This window comes from Cyclopterus lumpus, chromosome 12 (assembly GCF_009769545.1).
Source record: "Cyclopterus lumpus isolate fCycLum1 chromosome 12, fCycLum1.pri, whole genome shotgun sequence".
Classification (NCBI taxonomy): domain Eukaryota; kingdom Metazoa; phylum Chordata; class Actinopteri; order Perciformes; family Cyclopteridae; genus Cyclopterus; species Cyclopterus lumpus.
In genome coordinates, this window is record NC_046977.1 from 3,820,379 (window position 1) to 3,844,741 (window position 24,363).

Sequence of the window (24,363 nt, forward strand, 5' to 3'; positions counted from 1 at the left end):
GTGTGTGTGATCCCACTTTCCAAATAGAGTCGTGGAGGGTGCACGCGGGGGCGAGAGCTGGCCAGCTTTGTGCCGAGCACTTGCACTCAAATTAAACATCTCTTCTAATTAGCTTGATTTGTCCTGTGTTTGGCCACGGCGGACCCCCGGCGTCCCGGAGCGAGGCTTCCCGGCAGACCGTCTCTCAGACGCCAGCGAGGGTTAACGGACGATCAATCAGGGCCGAGACCGGGAGTGCGTGAGGGGAAATAGATTGTCCGCGACACTGAGGGAATATGGAGGACACTTGAGCGAAGGGGCTGCTGCTGCTGAGGAGTCTGTGTATAATCCATCGTGGTGCAGCAATGCATGACCAACACAATCAGACAGTACACACAGTGTGTTTGGAAACACACACACACACACTGGCTGAAGTGTTTCCACATGCTTGACTGTGGAAGTACATCATAAGGTAGTTTTATCGAGTCATCGGCCCTCTTTTTCTCCTGCAGGCTACGGGCACATTGTGTGGAAGAAGTACTAAGAAATACTATAACATACAGCAATGTGCAAATACTTCCTTAGTACCAAAAGTAGAAGTATGCATTCTGCAGAGAAATAGCCCAGTAAGTGTTGTATTATTATTACATATGACATTATTAGATCATATATAGTGATGCAATAGTTTAAGTGATGTAGCCGGTTGAGGTGGAGCTAGTTTTTAAGTACTTTACATACAGTTAGGTAGTTTTTTAAAGCGGTTGCTAACCTCGGGGTCGGCCCCCTTGCAGACTTTTAGGTCCGCCTCCTCCGCGAGTTCGAGCCGACTGATTCGTCTGTCAACGTGACGCGAAACTACAGGGGGGGCGGGACTTACGAGGTTGTCAGGCGGTTGTCAGGCGGTTGTCAAGCTGTTGTCAAGATGTTGTCAGCCGAGAGCCAGAAACGAGGAGGAGGAACAACGACGACGATGGAGACCCGTCGCTCCTGACGACGCTCTTCGCTTTGATGTGGAGAAACATTTATTATTTACCTGTCGCGCCGCCACGAGATGCCGGCTGTCTTTATCCGGGGCGTCTTTGTTGGCCACTCTTCTCTCCTGTTGTGTCCCTCGCCTTTATGTTCAGCACACATTGTAAAAGCTTCAACCCCGACGAGTAAAACATTGACACGAATCCTCCCAGAAAGACAGAATTACCCCGACGATGGAGGACTGCAGAGGAACATTAGCTCTCTAGCTAACTCTGGCCCGTTGACTCGGAGGTGCAAACGGAAATATTGATTAATGAGCTGGTAAATAAAGACATAAAATGAATAATTGGCCTCTCTTTGGCGTTTTACATATTATTTTTGAACTCCCGCGATAATAAATTGTGCATATGCAGCTTTGTCTCTAAACTCGCTCCACTCTTAAAACATTGAAACCAAGTAAAGTCTCATTGACCTCTGAAGAGCCCCCCACTGGACTCTGTTGTATAGTTATCATGTGTTTCAATGAATCCAAATACAAGATCTAAATATTATCGAGGAGCTGTGCTGCACGTTGTCGTATGGTAGTTGTAGGGTCGGCTCGGTGGTAGAGCGGGTCGTCCGTGAACCACGAGGATGCCGGTTCTTGTTCCCCGGCGTCAGTCTGCACGTCAAAGTGTTCTTGAGTCCAAGTTGTTCTCCGGCTGCTCCGAAAATACTTAAATGCGGAGGTCAAATGTCATACATGTACCTGTTTATTAAGGATTTATGCATCTGCAGTCCATGTGGATCCAGTTGAAATGAATGATTGATGGGGTGCGGAGGTGGAAAGCTACATTAACTGTCACACACCTGAATCTGCTACTGAACCTTCACGGTCAAATTGCTTTGTGGGTAATGTAGGCGCCAGATTTCTGCACACTATAACTAAAAGGCGATATATATATATATATATATATATATATATATATATATATATATATATATATATATATATCTCTGGTTCTGCTGCACGGTTTATGAAAATAAAATGTGAGTCTGCAGTCGAGTACTCTTCAGGAAATATGAGCTTATCGTGCTGGTGCGTAAAACAAGCGCACACGTGACTTTGGGCGAGTTCTTCGCCCTTGAGTCTCGACAGGAGAGTCTGGACGTCTTCCAGGAACAACGAGCGCCAACCTCTTCACTGTTTCTTTTCCCATTACGTGTCATAACAATCGTAACGTATGAACTCCACCTGCGACTGAACTCGTGGCTCTGGTTCTGTCTCGGATAATTGTGTGTGAATGAGATTAGGCTTCGAGGAGACTGTTGAAGGAGCCTGGAAGTTACTGAGCAACCGACGGGCACACACACACACACACACACACACACACAACACACTGACCACCGGAGGAAGGTTTGATCAGACGAAGCCAGAATCAGAAAATAAAAAAATGGCGACCGTGCTTTCTAATGAGTCCGTTGGCAACATCGGCAAACTCTGACTCGGTGGGGAAAAAAAAGAACCGCGTCGGAGTCTCGTCGACCCACAACAGAACATTCGTAGTTCATTTAAGGGAAAGGCATTCACTGGCAGGGGGAGCAGAACGGCCCGTTTATCACCCGGAGCCAACGCAGGCCGATGTGTGATCTAGAACATGTGGTTTAATGTGATTAACGCGGGCCCGACAAACACGGGGAAAAGGATAAGGAGTTAATAAGTTCACAACGTCGGGTTGGAAGAAAAAGAGAGAGAGAGAGACGTCCCGGAGTCGGTCGGCTTTGATATGTGAGCTGTTGGTGAATCAATGCGGCGCCTCCTCGCTTTTACCGGGGACGAGCGCGGCTCCACGGATAAAAAGCTTCTCGCAGAGCGCCGATAAACTTCCCCGCTGCCGCATTAACGGAGCAAAAATAGATCCTCTCGACGAGACTCCTTCACTCACTCGTCCTCCTCTTTCACCTGAACCTTCATGGTCACGGCGGCTTCATTGACCTAAAAAAAAAAACCCCACCGTGCAGTTTCCAGGGGGCTTTTTTGCCGTATGGCTTGTCAGATTGGCACAAAGGCTGGAGCCAAATGTAGCTCTGGAAGGAATGGGCCTTTTCCTAAAGGGGAGGGGGGGGGGGGGGGGGGGGGGGGATCTGTATTTGGGTTTATCCTCTTGTGGTTTCCACGGTGGAGCTTTTACAGTAGGCTTCAAAGCAGCATGTGAATGAAGAACATGCGTTTTGAATGTCAGACATGTTTTCTGTGTTGTTGTTGTTGTTGTTTTAGATCTCAGAATGCACCGACTTGGACGTGCGTCCATCTCTGTGACGGACAGACGATGGACGCGGTCGGGTCTCCCTCTGCGTTACCGTCCGTCATAAAGCAGCCGGCCGGAGACTTGAATGGATGGACTTGCTGACATTTATGCTGACTTAGTGCTCTGCTTTGCATACTGTGAACTCTATAGCCCTCACACACAGACACACACACACACACACACACACTCGTAGTTCGGATTGGACGAGAGAATGAAGACGCTGGGTAGACGGTTTCTTTAAGATTATTTTAATAAATGTTATTTTCTTATCATCGACATCATTTTGCAGCATCGCTAATGTGACGGTTTTGTTGTTGCTTTCCTTCCACCCTCTCTTTCAAGGGTTCAAGGTGACATATTTAAAAACCCAAAGATATTTACTGTACAATCAAGGAAGAGTGTGAAAACCAAGACATTTTCACATTTTGTGTACATTTTTATAATTGTTGCCCTAGATTAATTAATCTAGATTAATGCAGAAGAACGATTTTTATTCCGCGCGTTATTCTTCCTTAACCCGAACATGGCGACTAGCTACCTACATTTCCCACAATGCAGCTTGACTGGCCTAACAGATGGGTTTGGAGATGGATGTCTTTATGCTAGTAGCGGCTAATGTAGCTCGAGCTACATTAGCCGCTACTAGCATAAAGACATATCCTCTACACAGGATCTGGTTAACTTTTCTTCCTTCCAACTTTTCGACCCCAGATTTGATTCAATTTGCAAACAACTGACGCTGACCCCAACAGGTCTTCACTAGTAGACTACACCTGTGAACAGACTTTATGGACTTATGATTGCACGCTCACCGGCGGTGCGATATTCTGTCCCTTGTCTGATTTCCCATAGAAGGTTGTAGCTGTGAAATTGAAATAGTGTGCGAGGCTGGTTCTGCTCTGCTCAGCCATGTAAGTCGGTCTGATAAACACCGGACTGTAATCACTCCCATATGTGGCAGCGTAGCTCAGCACGACCGGGCACAGTTCAGCCATGCGCACGATGCCGAGCACCGGGCTCATTTAGTCCGAAAAATAGATTCGAATTACTGCAGGAGAAGAAAAAAAGAAAGTAGCAAGAAAAAGGAAAAATCCGCGACTTGATTACAGCCCTATGTAAACGTCTCCTCTTGGACTGAAACATCTGCTTCCATTTAGAGCTTTAAGACACATACCTACACATTAAAAATGCACCGTGCGCTGCTACGGGAAAGCTTGCAGGCTGGAAAAACGTTTCCCATTACAGTTGGCTGCCATAAGACACTTAAAGCATGCCATCGGTTCAGATGGGGCCGGCTCGGGCACGAAAAGCACCCCCACCTTCCCCCCATGCGCAAGAGTCATAATCCGTTTCCTTTTTCTCAAAAGATGCAGAAGTTAGCGCGTGTCGAAGTATGAACGATCAAAAGTTATGCGCACGCTGCCCCCGTCATAACCCTTCAAACAGCGGGAGGAAACGGAGCCCGCGGAGGGGTTACCGATGGACATTTTGTTACCCTGCGGTTTTAAAGGGAGGCCAGACAGGAGGAAAAAAAAGAAGAAAAAAAAGCCCTTCTCGGTTAAGAGAGCGAGCCGCAGAACCAAAGGGCGAGAGAATAAAAGAGATGGAAGTGCGGCAGATTGAAAAGTATGTGTGGAATCATTCTAGGAAGCAGGAGGTTGTAAAGATGTGGATCAAATTAAGTTGTGGGGACATTCTCGGGGGGGAAGAAAACATCTCACAGGGAGTTTCCCCCGACTGAAGGCCTCTTGGTTGTACTGCAGTAGTACATGTATGATAATGCACGTTGCTTATTCCTCCTGAGCCTTTACAAAAACAGACTTGGGTGCACATGTGCTTTAAATGTGTGCACATGCACAAATAAATGCATTTCCCAGTTGTGAGTGACAGAGAGGATCAGTTTGTCTATTTCCCACCTTTTTAACCAAGATAACCTCTCGACAAACAGCGCTAACATCGTGTTGTTGTTGTGACGGCACGATGGTTTTGTTATAAGCGTATTGGAATAATTACAATGTTGACCCGACGATGGTGCGAGATGAATGATTTGTTCCTCGTCCCCGGGGGACTTTAAAGAAAGGCATTTGTTTCGAGCCAAGAATGATTCATATTGATATTTTTATGATAGTAGGAACGGCTTTTTGTGAAGTGTGGGGTTCAAGCAATAAGAGAGAATAACATGGAGCCATGCACGTGTATTAGAACATGTGATTCCTATCTCTCCTGAAATAAAAAGGCAAAAAAAACCAGAACATATAGTCGATCATTACTGAACTCCTTTATAAAGAAACTAGTGTCCATATGTATCTTTCCAGTACACTATTTCTAATGCATATGTCACATGATGCATTATCCTTATTGAACATTATTGCTGTGAGGCAACATACAAATACTGTATCCGGGGGGTAATTAAGTTTAAATGTAATTGATTGTTTGTGCATCAGGAAACTCCAATCTTCTAGAAAATAGGGCCCATTACTTAACATTATCATACTTTATGCTTTAAAGGGTTTACATGACATTTACATGACGAAACGATAACATTTAGTTTCTTATTTAATTGTGATAAGCGCTGTAACCACAAGAGGGCAGACTCTCCCTGTATAAGCAGTGATGTTACCTTATTGGTGGAGGGTCAGTGGTTGTAAAAGAAATATATTAAAAAGTAATAAAAAGTATTCACACTTTGGATCTTTGTCATTTAGTTCGATCTTCTGCACGTCTCTGAATTCCAAATCAAGCGGAGAAGTTGCAGATTAAAAGTGAATATGAATATATATATATATATATATATATATATATATATATATATATATATATATATATATATATATATATATATATATATATATGAATACCTTGAACTATGCATTGGTCATTCATACTTGTTCACAAAGATCATAAAGTGCATTAAGGAACATTGGTGTTTACGTCGTTTCATTCAGATAACGAGCTTCAATCGTTGTTCTGCGTCTTCCGATGCATTATTTATTTTATTTAGGACTAAAGTGCGTCGTCGGCGTCCTCGTAGCACACGTAGCCGCGGGCCGAAAGGGGCGGAGCCGGCCCGACCGTTACCAGGCGGAAGGTTAATTCACCTGATCACATTTCATGAGGGTCGCCGTCATCAATCGCCGGCGGGCCGACACGGTGACATTTCCCAGAGGCCACGGCGGTGACCTGCTGGCATTTGGGGGACGCGCACCGGGAACAACGAGGCCGCGGCCTGCATCCAAAATCATGTGCACGTGCGTACGACTGCGTGCATGTGCTTATTTGTGTAAATGACCATTAGATAGATAGCCATAGAAGTTTAAAGTTTAAATCACGAACGAGTCGGTTGGTCATTTTCACCATAAAAAGTACTCTGATCATTTATTGCAGCAATGTGGACTCAATGTGTAAAAACAAGTATTGTCATCATCGAGTAATCTGAAGTAAGCACCAAAAATACGATATGTATCGCGATCCACGTGTCACGATACGTTTTATCGCGCTATATCGCGATTCAATACATATTGCAATACTTTTTTTTTTAATGAAAATTAAAAATAGAGCTGGAAACATTTTACCTGGATAGACTAATGTGCATCATTTATATGCACAACAATCAAAAATACTTTAAAAGATGTTTGTGTCAGCAGGAAACTCACTGAACTTAAATGCACTTTCCATAACAGATGATATGACAATAAAGTGCATATTTTTATGTAATAGCTCGTTGTGCTATTTTTTGTAATTTTAGTTTTAAACACTTTTTATTCCAGTGGGTTTAAATTGAAACCATTTGAAGGAGAAATCACTTTTTGATGGAACTGCACTTTAATCTTTCACAATGCATTCTAATGTAAACCAATGCAGCGGTTTAAAGCTCTTTGGATGTGCATGTTTTATCTGGATGGCGTGTGACACTAAAAACCTCCGGGCTGCGTTGATGCCTGCGCGCGCGCGTGTGTGTGTGTGTGTGTGTGTGTGTGCACGCACGCCATGTACTTTGAAATAGTGTTTTTTACTCATTTCTATAAATCTATTTCGAGCAAATACATTCTTTTCACGCGTTCACACCCTCACGCGGAGGCTTTGTTTACGCCGTGGTCAGACGGGTCTCAAAGGGCCGGAGGGGGGGGCGGCGGTCCAGAGAGAAGGCGGCCTAAAGCTCCCAGGGATTAGTCTGCTCCCGCTGCGTGCACGTGCTCGTGGACACGCACGTGCATTTTTGCGTACCTGTGCACGGCAAAGCCACAAAGCCCGCTACTGGCACGGAACACATGGATTGAACCCACGCCTACACTCATGACCCCATCTTTGAAGATGCATTTGTCTGGGGGAATGCAAAGCTTGGGATAGTCCATCACTGCTGGGTCACACACACACACACACGCACACACACACACGCACACGCACACACACACACCTTGTCTTTACATTCAGTCCATTAAGTCTTTTTTTGGTGTGTATTTTTTTAAACGAAAAAATACCCCAACTTCTCTGGTTCAACTCTTTCTTTCTTTCTTTTTAATTAGTCTTATATCATAGCAAGTGGGCTGCACGGTGCAGGAGGACCGCCCGGGTTTCGAACCCACGATCCCCGGGCGGTCCTTCTGGGTGGAGTTTGCACGTTCTCCCCTTGGCAGCGTGGGTTCCCTCCGGGTTCTCGGGCTTCCTCCCGCGGTCCAAAGACATGCAGCTCAGGTTTAATCGGAGGCTCTAAACCGCCCTGTAGGCGTGTGTGTGTGTGTGTCTGTGTCTGTCTGTGTGTGTGTGTCTGTGTCTGTGTGTGTGTGTGTGTGTGTGTGTGTGTGTGTGTGTGTGTGTGTGTGTGTGTGTGTGTGTGTGTGTGTCTGTGTGTGTCTGTGTGTGTGTGTGTGTGTGTGTGTGTGTGTGTGTGTGTGTGTGTGTCTGTGTGTCTGTGTGTCTGTGTGTGTGTCTGTGTGTGTCTGTGTCTGTGTGTGTGTGTCTGTCTGTGTGTGTCTGTGTCTGTGTGTGTGTCTGTGTCTGTGTGTGTGTCTGTGTCTGTGTCTGTGTCTGTGTGTGTGTGTGTGTGTGTGTCTGTGTGTCTGTGTGTGTGTGTGTGTGTGTGTCTGTGTGTCTGTGTGTGTGTCTGTGTGTGTGTCTGTGTGTCTGTGTGTCTGTGTGTCTGTGTGTGTGTGTGTGTGTCTGTGTCTGTGTCTGTGTCTGTGTCTGTGTGTGTGTGTGTGTGTGTGCTTGTCTGTCTCTATATGAGGCCCTGAGATAAACCGGACACCTGTCCAGGTGAACCCAGCCGTTGGTCAATGCCAGGCTGGGAATTAAAGCGAGTATCCAAACCCCAACTCGTTATGAGATGAAGGGACAAAGAATTAAACGCACACTCCTTGTGTGTACCAGTTATTCCTCTCATGTCCTCTGTGTTGTGCGTTCGGCGTGATGCTGCAGCGCCGCACTAACACACTGACCTTTGAACAGGAAGTGCTCCCCGTCTGACTTCCCTTGTTCCAGAGCGGCTGCACAGAAACCAGAAGCCCTCAAAGGCCACGTGGGCCGTGCGTGTCAAAGTGTAACAATGGGAGGGTACGGGATGAGGCTGTGTGTGTGTGTGTGTGTGTGTGTGTGTGTGTGTCCTCGGGGCTCTAATTAGAGGCGGGGGTGTTCAGGTATCTCAGGCTGATTCTTTGTAACTTGATCCCGACGTGAGAGAAAAACGAGGGCGACGTTTTTTCAGCGTCTCTCATTTCCAAAATGATTAATTCCTTTTCCTTCGGGCCGTCGAGGATCTCGGCTGCATTTCCACGTGAGCCGTCTTTAAAAAAGGGAAGTCGTGTTCAGAAAACGAGCGTCGGAAGCTTTGGGTGTTTTCTTGTGGGGTGGCGTGTCGCAGAGGAGGGGGGGGGGGGGGGGGGGGGGGGGGTTAAAAATGATTAAAAATGGATGAGCAGCAGCTGAGTGCCATGTAGCCCGAGCCGAGCATTCCTGCACTCTTTCTCTGTGTGTGTGTGTGTGTGTGTGTGTGTGTGTGTGTGGAGAGAGACACAGGCTGTGGCTGGACTATCGTGAAGGTATCAGATTTAACTATGCTCATATTTCACCTGCTGTGTGTGTGTGTGTGTTCATATTAAAGCCTGTTTTGTCTGTTTTCTCCGTGTCCTCCCCCTCACATGTTCAATATCTCCTCTCCCCTTTGTGCTCCATCTATCACTCACACATGTCACATGACAGAGCCTTCCCCCTCCTGTTTTGGCTCTTTTTAAACACTTAAAACAGCGATAACGGATATTAGTACAACATCAACGTGTCGAGTGAAACAGTTAAAACAATGTGATAAAGTGAAAGGAAACGCTCGTTGTGACAAACCCGACCCGCCTGGTGAACACCGAGGAGTGGATACATGATGTAATGGAGAGCCTGTTTATAAAGAACATTAAACATAGTTAGTCATTTCTTCCAATGTCACCAAAATATCCGTAATAAGTCAACATCTAGTCGAGCTCTCGTAATAATAATGTTGTTTTCTTCCATACGTTGTCCAAATATAATCATCAAATAAGCACTAACTTAGTTCTTAGCTAATTAAACCACTTAAGTACTTACAGTATTGACTTTTAATAAGGCCAGAAGAAAAGAAAAAAACAGTATATTGATTGATTTGATATTTTCACACGTGCGTTTGTTGGGGTCTGTGGACCTGAACCCGGAGGAAGGAGAGCAGTGACTCCACATGAGGATGTTTGGACGCCGTCTCGGTTCCTGAGGCGGCGGTGTCATGAACGCCACGTTGTCGCCACACCGTGGGACATGAGAAGCGTATGAAAAGAGAGTAAGAGAGGAGAAGAGGGAGTGAATGAATGAAGGAGTGAATGACCTTATCGTTGCCTGGACCGGTGGTTGAGTGGCATTATGGGTAATACCCCAGAGAGCACCGGGGAGGGATCTGAGTGGCAAAAAAAAGACCAGTCTCTGCTTTTAAGAGATATTTTTTATTCATGTGGCGATATATATATTTTATTATTTAGATATTTATTTTTAGAATTCCAGCATGCTGATGAATATCTTGTGTAAATGCATGTGGCCTATATGAAGAAAAGGCATGGCAAAAAGAGTGTTCACAACCTGGCAACCCATGAAGTTAATAAAGCCGTTAATTACAACTTAAATGTGACTTATTGGCATGGTGGTAATGACAATTGACTTTCAAAATAAAAGCTGATACGACATTAAATGATGCAAAGTTAGGCAGGCTATAATTTCGTGCCCTTTTCTGCTCCTAACTGACCCATAATTCCCATTTCAGAGCAGAACATAAATGTAAATGCATCTTCAAATCCTATTTTCTCTCCCACCGAATGAACCTGCAGCCTCAGGAATATATCACATCATCGCTTTGCCTTTCAGGATATTGAAACTGTAGAGAAGTGTCACGTAATTGAGGGTGATGTAACAATAGCTAGAAGAAGAAAAACAAGAGGAAGAAGAAGAAAAAGAAGAAGGGGGGAATAAGCTGCTCTGAATGGTGCCTTTTGCTCTGCAGAGCCTCCAGCAACACATTGGAGAGAGAGAGAGAGACCAACACATTGGAGAGAGAGAGAGAGACCAACACATTGGAGAGAGAGAGAGAGACCAACACATTGGAGAGAGAGAGAGAGACCAACACATTGGAGAGAGAGAGAGACCAACACATTGGAGAGAGAGAGAGAGACCAACACATTGGAGAGAGAGAGAGAGACCAACACATTGGAGAGAGAGAGAGACCAACACATTGGAGAGAGAGAGAGAGACCAACACATTGGAGAGAGAGAGAGAGACCAACACATTGGAGAGAGAGAGAGACCAACACATTGGAGAGAGAGAGAGAGACCAACACATTGGAGAGAGAGAGAGAGACCAACACATTGGAGAGAGAGAGACCAACACATGAGGAGAGAGAGAGAGAGAGAGACCAACACACGAGGAGAGAGAGAGAGAGACCAACACATTGGAGAGAGAGAGAGACCAACACATTGGAGAGAGAGAGAGAGACCAACACATTGGAGAGAGAGAGAGACCAACACATTGGAGAGAGAGAGAGAGACCAACACATTGGAGAGAGAGAGAGAGACCAACACATTGGAGAGAGAGAGAGACCAACACATTGGAGAGAGAGAGAGAGACCAACACATTGGAGAGAGAGAGAGAGACCAACACATTGGAGAGAGAGAGAGACCAACACATTGGAGAGAGAGAGAGAGACCAACACATTGGAGAGAGAGAGAGAGACCAACACATTGGAGAGAGAGAGAGACCAACACATTGGAGAGAGAGAGAGAGACCAACACATTGGAGAGAGAGAGAGACCAACACATTGGAGAGAGAGAGACCAACACATGAGGAGAGAGAGAGAGAGAGAGACCAACACATGAGGAGAGAGAGAGAGAGACCAACACATTGGAGAGAGAGAGAGACCAACACATTGGAGAGAGAGAGACCAACACATGAGGAGAGAGAGAGAGAGAGACCAACACATGAGGAGAGAGAGAGAGAGACCAACACATTGGAGAGAGAGAGAGACCAACACATTGGAGAGAGAGAGAGACCAACACATTGGAGAGAGAGAGAGAGAGACCAACACATTGGAGAGAGAGAGAGAGACCAACACATGAGGAGAGAGAGAGAGAGAGACCAACACATGCGGAGAGAGAGAGAGAGACCAACACATTGGAGAGAGAGAGAGAGAGACCAACATATTGGAGAGAGAGAGAGAGAGACCAACATATTGGAGAGAGAGAGAGAGACCAACACATTGGAGAGAGAGAGCAACACATGAGGAGAGAGAGAGAGACCAACATATTGGAGAGAGAGAGAGACCAACACATGCGGAGAGAGAGAGAGAGACCAACACTTTAGAGAGAGAGAGAGAGCAACACATGAGGAGAGAGAGGGAGAGAGGGAGAGAGGGAGAGAGGGAGAGAGGGAGAGAGAGGGAGAGAGGGAGAGAGGGAGAGAGGGAGAGAGAGAGGGAGCTCCCCCAGTAAGCACAGCTCCATGGCAGAGCCGTTCCGCTTCATCGCCGTAGAGACCGGAGCTCAGAGTCAGACCACCAGCCGGGGCTCGATCAGCTGTTACCGGAGTTCTCGCCGCGGTGACGTCCCGGTGCTCTTAACGGGAGGACCGCCACACGGAGAGAGGAGGGTCAGGGACGCCGGCTTGTTGTTGTCGCCTGGTCCGCTGGACACGACATCGCATGGGGACATGAGCAGTGTGGATCCAGCCTCTAACAAACTGTTGACTTTCAATCACCGGTAAAACAACAACAACAACAACAACAACAACGAAACAGAAATCCTACTTTTGACCTGTGTTTCTTCTGCACGCACCTCTCTCTCTCTCTCTCTCTCTCTCTCTCTCATCTGTTGAATGCATGGCTTTCTGTGGTCTCTCTATCACATACCTGCAGTACTGGCTTGTCTTACCCTGTAGCCCCAAAGCCGAGCACACCTGCTGCGGTGCGCGAGACTTCTATGCGTAAAAGTGCCTCATTGCGCTCTCGGGTCGTCGAATAATCGACTGTTTGTTGAGTTTTGACAGCTAAGTGCATCATATATCATATATTTATGCATCATGGCTGTCGAACTGAGCCCTCCTGGATCCACACGTCTCCAGCCCTGAAGTCTTGACGCCCCTCGTTCATCTTTTAATTGGACCACTGCGCCGCTTCATGCGCAACTTTTGTGAAACTGAGTCGGTTCATCTACGCTGTCGTTAATTAATTGAGCTGTGTACACGGGTGTTTTTCGCGACTGCAGATTTCAGTATATGCACGAGGGAAATTATGAATTATTCATTGCATGCTTTTTCAGTTGGAGGTGCACGCAGCTCCGGCATTATAACGCGCGTGTGTGTGTGTGTGCGTGTGTGTGTGTGTGTGTGTGTGTGTGTGTGTGTGTGTGTGTGTGTGCAGCCGCACTGAAGGAACAAGCACCTGGCTTCAACTGCACACTTCAGATGTAGGGTCACTTAGCAGAGGAGCTCATTTCCAGCCTCTTATTGATCTGACGATGCCATGCTGTGCGATGCAGTTACACTTGAACACAGAGAGAGAGATTGCGTGATCATAAAGCTCTTATGGCACAGCGCTGCCATTAGAGGAGACGCCTCCTTTCCATGCTGCACCACTAGTGCGGAGAGAGGGGGGGGGGGGGGGGGGGGGGGGGGGGGGGTGTTTGAGGACATTTCCTCAAAATGCTCCTCTTGTTATGAAATGCTCTTCTGAGCCTATCATATTGCTGTCATGGTATGATTTGGCGTGTTTATTTTCTCCGTTTTGTGTGAGTCATCTGCATCTTCGTCCAGCATCCTCATATTTTTATTTAAACATCACTTTGTGACCCGTTTTATTAAGAATAATCTAAAAGGGCTCTGATAAAAAGTGTCTGTATAGTGCACCAATCTGTATCTATAATTTTTTATTTTTTTTAATTAATTAACAAATTTCAGTCTTGGCGCATGGATCAGATGAATTCAAATTGGATTAAAATGATTTAAATACCCAAAGTGATTCCCCAAAGTTCACTTAGAAGAAGAAGAAAAACAGACGAGTGCTATGGTTTAACATCTCAGCGTCAAGTGGCGTCTAAGAGCTGCAGTGGGAAACGGTCATTTAAATTATTTATTGTATTTATATGTGGATGTATGTGTATAAGACAGAAAGCTGCTGAATGTTTTGATACATTTGGGATGTTGTGGTCTTTCTTTTGTGCGTTTCATTGTCACTCTCGAGGGTCTTGTGTTTGCTCATGCTTGTTGGCCAAATGAGGTCGGCACAATCTCAAAAAGAGCCTCTTTAGGAAGAGATGTAAAGGTTTAAAGACTCGTACCGTATTTAACGTAACCGATAACAGGAGTGGCTTTTTTTTTTTCTTTGGCAGCGTGAGGTTTAGTGTGATTTATGCTTCATATTTCACCGCACTATGGAGCCTTTCAGTGGCGACTGTCCATTGTCTCGTGACGGAAACCACAGTTTGTAACCTTTCCCGTGCTCCAGCCCTGAGTGCAGCGGTGGAGTAATGAATATCCATTTTACAGCTGTTCTGCTTCAGAGACATTTCTCTTTTGCTTTCAAAGTGTCATTTTTCTTGAGCCAAACAGCCGTCACGCTGCACAGTTCAAGTTATGATGTCCAAAACCTTTTGGGACGCTTTGAATGCTGGGTAATGGTCGGAACTGTGTTGCGTCTCCGATACACGTTCAGCAGCATGTCGGGGCTGTAAGCTAACAGCACGGGTTTATGAATCCCTCTTGTAGTCACACGACTGAGAGCCTGAAGCCGTGCTGCTAGCTCTGTTAGCTTTGAGCTAACGCTAATGCCTGGATGCTAACATACCCACAGTGACAATGCTAACATCTGATGTGTCGCAGGTATAATTTTTACCATGTTCCCCAAAGTATTTCTGTATGTTAGCATGCTATGCTAACATCTGATGTGTCGCAGGTATACCTTTTACCATGTTCCCCAAAGTATTTCTGTATGTTAGCATGCTATGCTAACATCTGATGTGTCGCAGGTATACCTTTTACCATGTTCCCCAAAGTATTTCTGTATGTTAGCATGCTATGCTAACATCTGATGTGTCGCAGGTATACCTTTTACCATGTTCCCCAAATTATTTGTATATGGTAGCATGCTATGCTAACATCTGATGTGTCGCAGGTATACATTTTAACATGTTCCCCAAAGTATTTGTGTACGTTAGCATGCTAACATGTGCTAATTAGCACTAAACACAAAATACAGCTGAAGCTGATGTTGATGACATTTTTCTTTTTAGTCATAAAACATCCCAAATATTGCCGCAAGACGAAAGCCACGATGTCTTTGGATCATTAAAGACAAGGCCAAAAAAGTAATATAAAATGGGCATCGAACCGCATAATATCTGGTGTTCTTTAATTTGTATTATTTTGAAATTGAATTAAATGTTCAAACTTGAGATTTGAAGTACAAACATGATTGGGACAAGTTTGTATTTCTTCAAAGGGGAAGAATAAAGTCTAAACCTTAGTTTCATTGTATAGACTGTACTTCCTGACAGGATTATCAAACTCACACCATAAAGGACCTTTTCTTTTGTCGCTGTAATTCCTTTGACGCGCGATACTTTAAAATCGATCTAAACATGTCACCTCCGCTGCGTTGCACTCCCAGAGGTCCGCTGGCAGGCCCGCGTTCCTCATCACACTTAAAGCACTTCTCTTTGGCTCGTTCCACCTCTTTAATAGGTGTCTGCACGGCTTTGTGGTCCGACAGACACCACCGCGTGCAGACACGGCTCTTTACTCGCCACGGGCTACCGACATGTCTTCAAATGTCTCTCGTGATAATTAGAAATCTGGAAATATGCAGCCAAGTGTTGTGGTTTTGGAAACATGTATTTCCTTGTGTGTGAGTGACTGTCAAACCAACTAACCAAGGTTATGAAACAAGGAATCCCTCATGAACCACAGCGACTACAGAGAAGTTGTTGATGGTACATGCAATTTAAAAAAAGTGCATCTATATCTAATATCTAATTACACCTGGCGACCTGGGTGCTGAGAAGGAACAAGTGGGAGTGCGTGAAGGTAAATGCTGTGATGGAGCACATGTTGTAGTATATGTAGAGGAAGAGAGTGGGTAAGGAAACGGTGATGGACACATCCACTCTCTTTAAAACGGACGCTCTTTAAAACGGGTCCTTTAAGCTTGAGTGTGCATTATATATTAACAGCTCCACTCTGCAGGGAGAGAGAGAGAGAGAGAGAGAGAGAAACCTGACCAGTGAGGAGAGCTCTAAGAGGTGTGGGGGATGTGGTCCAAGGAGACGGAGGAAGCAGAAAAGATGCAGGTCATATTGTCACCCGGACACTCGTAAAGACGTATGCATGCATGAAATACCCCCTATATGCACACACACACGCACACGCACACACACACACACACACACACACACACACACACACACACGGCGTCATTGAACCGCCTTATGTTTGATGCTTCATACTACTTAGAGGCTTTAAGGGCCTTTATACACTTCTGAATGAGTTAAAAATCTTCTAAATCCACCTGTTCGGCACGTAAGAGCGGAAGATGGCCGTCTCTTTCTACATATCCGCTCCCCCGGCCCGGTCTCCATCTATCACTCCGGCTTAATTCAATCAGGACCAGCGTCTCAATCAGACCTGGGGTTGGCCCGCCGCTCCCGGGCCAGTCACCATGCCACCAGCCGCCCCACCACATCGACCAGGACTCGGGCAGGGGGAAGGAAGGGAAAGAAAGAAAAGGGCAGAGTAAAGAAGAGAAAAGCATCAGATGCTGCAGCTGCCTGGGTTTGTGTGTGTGTGCCTGTGTGATGGAGCACCGACAGGCCGTGTGTCTGACCATGCGTTTGTGTTGCAGCTCTGCCTCGGAGGACTTGGGCTGCAGGCGCGGAGACTTCAGCAGGAAACACTATGGTTCGGTGGAGCTGGTGAGTCCCACCCACAATGCACTGCTCTGTCTGTCGCCGTCTTTGTGTCTCCCTGTGATCGTCGCCTCGTCCTGGTTTGTCGATTCCATCTGCTCGTTGATCTCTCCTCCCTTTTCCAGACTGTCTCATCTTCCTTTTTTTTTTGTTGACATGGATGGACGACAGAAGCGGGGTGGGGGTGGGGGTGGGGTGGGGGGGGGGGGGCAACAGATGAGTCATGACGTACCGGGTGTGGTGCAGGCGATAGGCCGACGTGGAGCACCCATGGGATCACCATGGGAACACCACACCATGGGACCCCCATGGGATCACCATGGGTGCTCCACTCACACTGATGCAGGTCTCTGAAGTTTGTTGTGAAAGCTGCATCACAGTGTGTGTCTTTGTGGTCTGTTACTAAGCTGTTGAGTCATTATTGCTGTAGGGGAGTGTGTGTGCATGTGTGTGTGTGTGTGTGTGTGTGTGCGTCCCTCCACTGTGAGCTGAATGCAGCTCTGTGCGTCCCGATAGCCCGCAGTGACAGGAAGTCTCACGCTGCAATCGTACTTCCTACTAGCGACATGTTGAGGGTCGTTCCCTGAGTGCCGCCCGCCACGCGTACGACTGATTAGTGTTGAGGAGAAACCACATGCCGCCTATCAGCGCCGGCAGACTGACACACACTCACACACACAATGCTGTGTGTGTGTGTGTGTGTGTGTGGGTGTGTACGTGAGAAAAATGAAGAGAGAGAGAGCGGTTTCCCAACACTGTAGTGAGGCAGCATGAGTGAGCTGATAGCCTCAGATCTTACAGTGGGCCCCACACAGCAGTGTGAGACGCCTCTTCCTCTTCATCTTCCTCTTCCTCTTCCTCCACACTCTCTCTATCCTACGCTGCACTAGAATTTGATGTGAAGGCTTCAAGGGTCGTCTGTGATCAATCGTGATTGACTTTTGGATATTAAGACTTTGGTAATTATTGTAATGGATGAAAAGCTGAACACAGGCTTGATGCTAATCAAGCTGGTCCTGTTTAAATTACCCCCCTAGATGTCCCCTGTTGGCTGAACTATTTTTTGGGGAATACGATAAAAAAAATAGATTTACGCAGACAGAAGGTTAAATACCCGGATCCTTGTTGACCCGGTACGCTATTTTATTGTGTTTACTTTTCCCTCTGGTAGACAGTTATGGAGAGTACATGTCATGTGCTTTTATTGTGAAAGGTAGAGGAAAAGGTCAAGGGGTTCAAATGTATCTTCAGTGAGGCATTAATGTCTTACCAAACTTTTATGGCACACACACTCTTCAAACCACTCATGCACATGTGTGTGCGTGTGTGTGTGTGTGTGTGTGTGTGTGTGAGCAGACTGCTCCACTCCCACCCGCCTGCCAGTGTTACTGTCACTGCCTCGGAGACTTTTGACTGTCACTGTCACACTGAATTTATTCGCACTCTCGCGTGTGTGTGTGTCTCACTTTGTGCGACTGTGTTTGTGTGTGTGTGTGTGTGTGTGTGTGTGTGTTAGGCTGCGTGACATTTGCTGAACAGCGGCCACTGTGGCCACATGTGGCAATTACAAGATGTGAGTTTCCTCTCATGAGGTACGATGCGTTTTAATTCTTGTTTTATTTTTGTGAGGTAGCATTAAGATGTTTATCTGTGACATGTTTTAATATAGTTTAACTGGAGAACAAGTTATTAAAGGTACAACTTAACTAAAGATGACCTTTTTATATATATATAGTTGCACATTAGACCTGTGGAGAATAGGTTCCTCTGCTTCCTCTTCCAACTCACCAGGAGAAAAACAACTAATTAGAGCTGAGGAGTTTTTAAATGTTCTACTTTGGACGTGAAATGTCCCCAGCGAGCGTGAAACAGTTTTCTTTAGCAATGTGAGGTAACACATGGTGAGTAACTGATATACAAATGGTCTTAACGTGGGGGGGAAGGACTCCGTTTTAGATTTGTCGGCCTCCCGATATTCATATTTAGCTCCAATGCCAAGATGCGTGGACGGCTTCCTTCTTTTCAGGAATACACACTCGTGAGTCACGACTAGAGTCATCGAGGGGAACTATTGGAGAACAGTTAGATTACAGTGGTGTATTTATGGGGGGCGGAGCCTCTAGATCCACAGGAACACACACTTTTTCCTGAGAGGGCCCTGGTCTATTATTGGTATCTATAATGAGAGGTTGTTTTTTTGTGTCTGACACTTGAATGAAGCTCCAGCGGCGAGTTGCAACTTAAATCTCTGGTCTAGAGGTTGTTGCAGATCCTCTAAACTCTGCTTTTCTTGGTTTGTTGTTCTCTATTTGTCACTTTTATTCACCTTCATAGCCATGCTGTCTTCTGCAGATTATTGGTTTGGTGCTGTTGATAGCGTAGCCTAGTGTGACCTAGCGTATAGCCGCGTTAATGCTAATCAGGTGCAGCCAACGGCTACGTAGCAGACATCGTTTGCCTTTTCATTATTATTATTATTAGAATAACCACCTCTCATTTTCTCCTTCACTGGTTGCCGGTTGTTACTTCATGTCTTCTGTACAGCAACCTCACACATCATCATTAATAGCATTGCAGGAGTCGTCCGCCACATCAAAGGGCTTTTTGCATGCGTGCTGTGCTGGGATCAGTTTGTCTGAGAGGAGCTTGCACTTGTTATATTGTATGTACGTTAGTGGACTAAATTAATTAAGAAGTATTAAAAGATGAGTCCGTATATATTCTATATTTTTTCGTATTGTCGTCAAATAAAAAAATTAAATATATATATTATATATATATGCAATGGATGAAAAAGAAAACTCATTTTGGGAAAGACCGAGCAATGTAAACAGTAAGGCTCAGTTTCACTTCCTTTCTTAAATGCGGCAGCTGTAGTATTTTTTTACTTCCTGTCTGGGTCACTAAATGACCTCAGTGACACACACAGACACAAACTGTACCGTCTGTTGCTGTTGCTATACCGACAGATTTATCCTTATACATTCACCATTATTTTGGAAATATTGTGTCAGACAGCCAGGTGAACTGTTGCTGGCAGACTTTAATAGACATCCCTCTTTTTAATGCCTCTTAACAACATATTTTTCTAAGTTTACATTTTCACTTGTATCTGTATACAAAGACGTTCTCTTAACTTTTGTCTCCTTATTATTTTGTAGCATTTTGTCATCGTTTTATTTTACTCATTTAGAGTAGCTATACTTTGCGCAGCATTATAAAACTTAAGCTTTTCTAAATTGTTTTTGTCAATATTTATCTCACAATTCTATCTAACTTTGTAATCCTTTTTGTTTTGAAAATAATTATGTAATTAAAGTTTATTATTATTATTATTATTATTATTATATGCGAATGATAAAACTGTTGATTTGGTTGGAAACAGTATTAAGAATGAAGATGTAATAAAAGTGTTATTTGTTTAAACAGCTATATAACGTATACTTGGTCATGTGACACAGATTTATACTTTAATATTCGGAGTGGAGATGATGTCATGATGAGGAATGTGTTTGGCTGGAGTGTAAATATGAGAGCTGCTATTTTTTCCCCTTAAACCCTGAAATAGTAACAAGCAAGCTCTCATGCATACATCCGCCAGTCTGGAACAAGGACTTCTCCCTCATATACAATAAACCCACAAAGTGCAACTAAGCTAATGAGCCAGGCAACATGTGCATCTTCAGCTGGAGCAGACACACACACACACACACACACACACACACACACACACACACGCGCGCGGTTTAATCTATTCCTTCCACCGTTGCGCCAAAAAAAAAAGACTTCCAAAAATCCAAAGCTGGACCGGGCTGCCATGTCTAGTTATGTTTCTATGAGATGAAGAAGAACACAAATATCAGATATCAGTTTCCTTGATTACTCTGGATATCTTTCTATCTTTATTCATTTTCTTTATCTCTCTCATTTTCTGCTTCCCTTTTTCCTCAATAATTCTCTCATCCCTCACTCATATCTCCCCTCTGACTGTGCACTATTCTCTCTCTCTCTCTCCCTCTCGCTCGCCCCCAAACCCCCTTTACTTACTACTTTCCTCCTCGCCCTCCGCTGACTTCCTCTCCTCCGCCTCAGTGTTCTCTCCTGGAGGACTGTGAGTGTGCATGAACGGGCCCACTGATGAGATCAATTATCTATCAGCAGTCACAAAAGTATTGATTTAATACCTCGACACACACACACACACACACTCCTTTGTCCCATGGGCCTTGGGGAAATCAGAGGCTTTGTGAATACGACGTGAGCTCGGTTGTGTTTGTGAAAACCTTCAAGTCGTGCCCTAAAACGGGAGCTGTTTAAGTGTGTGTGTATAAGAGCGTGTGTGTGTGTGTGTGTGCATGCATCTATTATACGCATCGTGGAGACGGCCATTATTCTTTTATCATCCGGCTTTTTGTTGCCATTACCCTTTGCTCTTTCCCTCTCTTCCTCCTCATCCTGCACTCCGTCCCTCTCTCTCTCTCTACATCTGACTCCCCTCCTCCTTTCATTCTGCCCCATCCCTCCACTCTTGTAGAGGTGAGAAGTTTTATTTTATGGGTTGTTTGTTAAAGCGTAGACGCATAACCCGCTGCTTCCTTTCCCCCTGTTTCCTCTTCCCTACCCCCCCCCCCCCCCCCCCCCCCCCCCCCCCGCGCCCCCCCCCCCCCCCCGCCCACGCCCTCGCCCACTGGGGAATCGTTGGAGTGCAGCTTTTCCTTCTTTGCCACTCTTCTTCTGTTGTATGATTTAAAAGCCGTGGCTGCGTGATGCATGCATGAGTGTGCATCACACACACACACACACACACACACACACACACTCCCCAGAGCGCTTACAGTAATGGCTCCTTTCTCCAGCCCATTTTTAATTCTTTCACCCCCCCCCCCCCCAAAAAAAAACAAAACAGCACGAAAGCCTCTTCACAGCCGGCCGCACAAACACTTCCCTAAACTCACATTCAATACACAATGTCACACGTTTTCCTTGTGCACAAATCCACCGTGGAGGCTTTGGGTTCCCCTCCATTAGCCCGCCGCTGGACATGCTGCAGGAGTAAGGGAGTAAGGCAGTAAGGGAGTAAGGCAGTAAGGGAGTAAGGGAGTAAGGGAGTGAGATGGAGGCCCAGAGCTTCCACTCTTACTTTTCCAAACTGTGGCGCATGAACACACGGCACACTCCACCATACCAGGAAGTGAGCGGAACATATATTTTGTTTTCAGGCCCATTGATATGCATACGAGGGAAGGGGAGGAGGTATTTCCTGCAGCCAATTATTGCACAGAAACCTCAGAGCTTCACACCTGATTGTATTATTTTATTTTATATAGAATACCAAGGGGAGAAGATGCAGACAGTTCATTATGAGTAAATGTTTTTACAGTATCAATGTTTTTGGTCTTTATGTTTGGAATCACTAATTAAATAACTCGATATAAAGATATCATCACGATAAGATTCCCCAAGAGACGATTCATAACCATATTTAATTGAAACGATTACTCAATTAATCAGTTATTCGATCGACAGATAAATAACTTAAAAGTAACATTAATGCTAAACATTTGCCGGCTCCGGCTTTTTACTTTTTGTCTTGTGTGACAGCAAAATAAACATATTTGAACCGTTAATCATACAAAACAATCAATCTGAAGATTTCACCTTGTTGATTACCTTCCTTTGTTTACTTGTTGTAATAATAACTGGCAGATTAACTAAAAATGAAAACAATCATTATTTGCAGGGTGAATTTGTTTCATAAGATAAAATCAGTAAATCATTTTTTTAAACATATGAACCGGAAAGTGCTCATAAATATGATAATGTCATGTGAAAGTAGAAGTACACTTAACTGATATACAGCAGCGTCTTTTCATAAGTTGTCTATTTAAATATTTGGCATTACTTAAAAAACTATTTAAGAGCTTTCTAATCCCTCAGCTACAGCATATCAGATTTAATTTAGCATGAACAATAAAGTCTGCATGACAGTTATTAATGATTTTTATTCACAATGTAAAGCCCAATTTTATTTCGGAGCAGCCCTGGTTTCATTTAGCAGCTTTCCATGTGTAGACCTTCTCTCCCAGGAACTTCCTCCTTGGCTCCTCCAGAGCATCTCAGGCCATCTGGACGTATCACAGTGTGTGTGTGTGTGTGTGTGTGTGTGTGTGTGTGTGTGTGTGTGTGTGTGTGTAGGGATACACGGCCAACTCTTCTTCTTCTTCTTCTTTATTTAAGTGCAGGCCGACAGAGCAGAGACCTCTATCGGCGCGCTGAGAACACACAGAGCACGGCAGTCAGAGAAGAGGGCAGAGACGCAGGAGGAGAAACTCTGCCTTCCGTTGCCTGGCAACAAAGCCTCATTCAGGGCGATGGTGTTGGGGGGATAACAAGGAAAAGGGGATGTGGAGAGGAGTAGATATAGGGGAGAGAGTTTGATAGATGTCCACAGTGAGGAGAAAGGGAGTAACATAATTATTTATACGCACACACTTCAGTCACGAGTGCAGATATAAATGTCATGTAACGGACAAATAACACAAAAACTGACCAACCGCTGCAGCTCTCGACGTTAAAAATTAATCTGTTGACTGTTTTATTTTGGTTGTCTATCCATCACTTTAGTCTCATTCAACTCCCTGCTAAAAAAAAAGGTCAGGGAGTGTTCAGTATTTCCCAAAATGTGCAACCATTCCTTCGTGTCCCAAGTGGAGCGCGGCAGAAACGAGAAAAAAGAAAGCAAGCTACAACATGAAAACTTTGTTTTATCTTACGCTGCAGTGAGTTGGAGGAATCATTGCAAAGACTTCCTATTATTATTATTATTAATTATTGATGTTTATAGCACTCGTGTTGTCACACGGAGGCGGCGCGTCTGCCTTGGTTCCTCTTTTTGTCCTTGTCCGTTGGTGATCGTTCTCCAATGTATTTACGACCTGCTTTATTAACGTGGTGGTTTGTCATATGTCTAATTTTAAACATGTCTGCCTCTCTCTGTGTCTCTTCCTCTCAGCTGATTTCCAGTGACGCAGATGGGGCCATCCAGAGGGCAGGGCGCTTCAGGGTGGAGAACGGCTCGTCGGACGAGGTCAGTGCACGACGACACGCCCTCCTGCACACATGCACCCCACCGATCTCACTTTGATAGGAAAGAGGGAGGACTATTGATCTGTTATGGATGAATTGCACTTTTTCTGGTGGGCAAAAAAAGTATATAAAAATGAAGCAATCTGAGATATTTGGAGAGGGCTGAAATCAGTGTTGAGCTCACAGGTAATGAACCAATGCCACCTGGGATGAGGGGTTACACGAGGTCACATGTTGAAAAGGTCGGGCACCCCCTGGCTTGTGAAATTAATTGCTTTACCTGCTAAAAATAAATTAAAATAATGATGTTCGATACTGTCTATTGTGCCTGTGGCTCAAAAATATGAATATATAATATGTCTAAAAACAGAGGAAAACTTGCTTTCTGTAGAGAGTTAAAGTTAAACATGTGTTATGGCTGATTGAATGACACTTAACTTGTATTTTGCTGTTGATAAATGCACCGATATTGGTAATCTGATTTAGAATAAGCTATTCTTGAATGTTTCGTGAATTTTAATAAATGTAATTTCAAGATAACACTGTAATCAGAACAGTAGAATCTGGATTTAAATCTACAATCTGAGCCA

The 24,363-nt window shown here is 45.0% G+C and overlaps 1 protein-coding gene across 6 annotated transcripts in view; it reads left to right on the plus strand.

The window, feature by feature from the left end:
* The window catches only part of garnl3 (GTPase activating Rap/RanGAP domain like 3), a 47,209-nt gene that overhangs the window by 1,911 nt on the left and 20,935 nt on the right, over window positions 1–24,363 (plus strand). For 3 of the 6 annotated variants that reach the window (XM_034547298.1, XM_034547301.1, XM_034547299.1), the window contains exons 1-3: window positions 12,171–12,490; window positions 16,624–16,693; window positions 23,700–23,774. In XM_034547298.1, the coding sequence (XP_034403189.1) occupies window positions 12,234–12,490; window positions 16,624–16,693; window positions 23,700–23,774 (402 nt within the window). In that variant the 5' untranslated portion in view covers window positions 12,171–12,233. Of the gene's footprint in view, window positions 1–12,170; window positions 12,491–16,623; window positions 16,694–23,699; window positions 23,775–24,363 lie in introns of those variants that run through there. The other 3 variants (XM_034547303.1, XM_034547302.1, XM_034547304.1) reach the window with 1 other exon arrangement.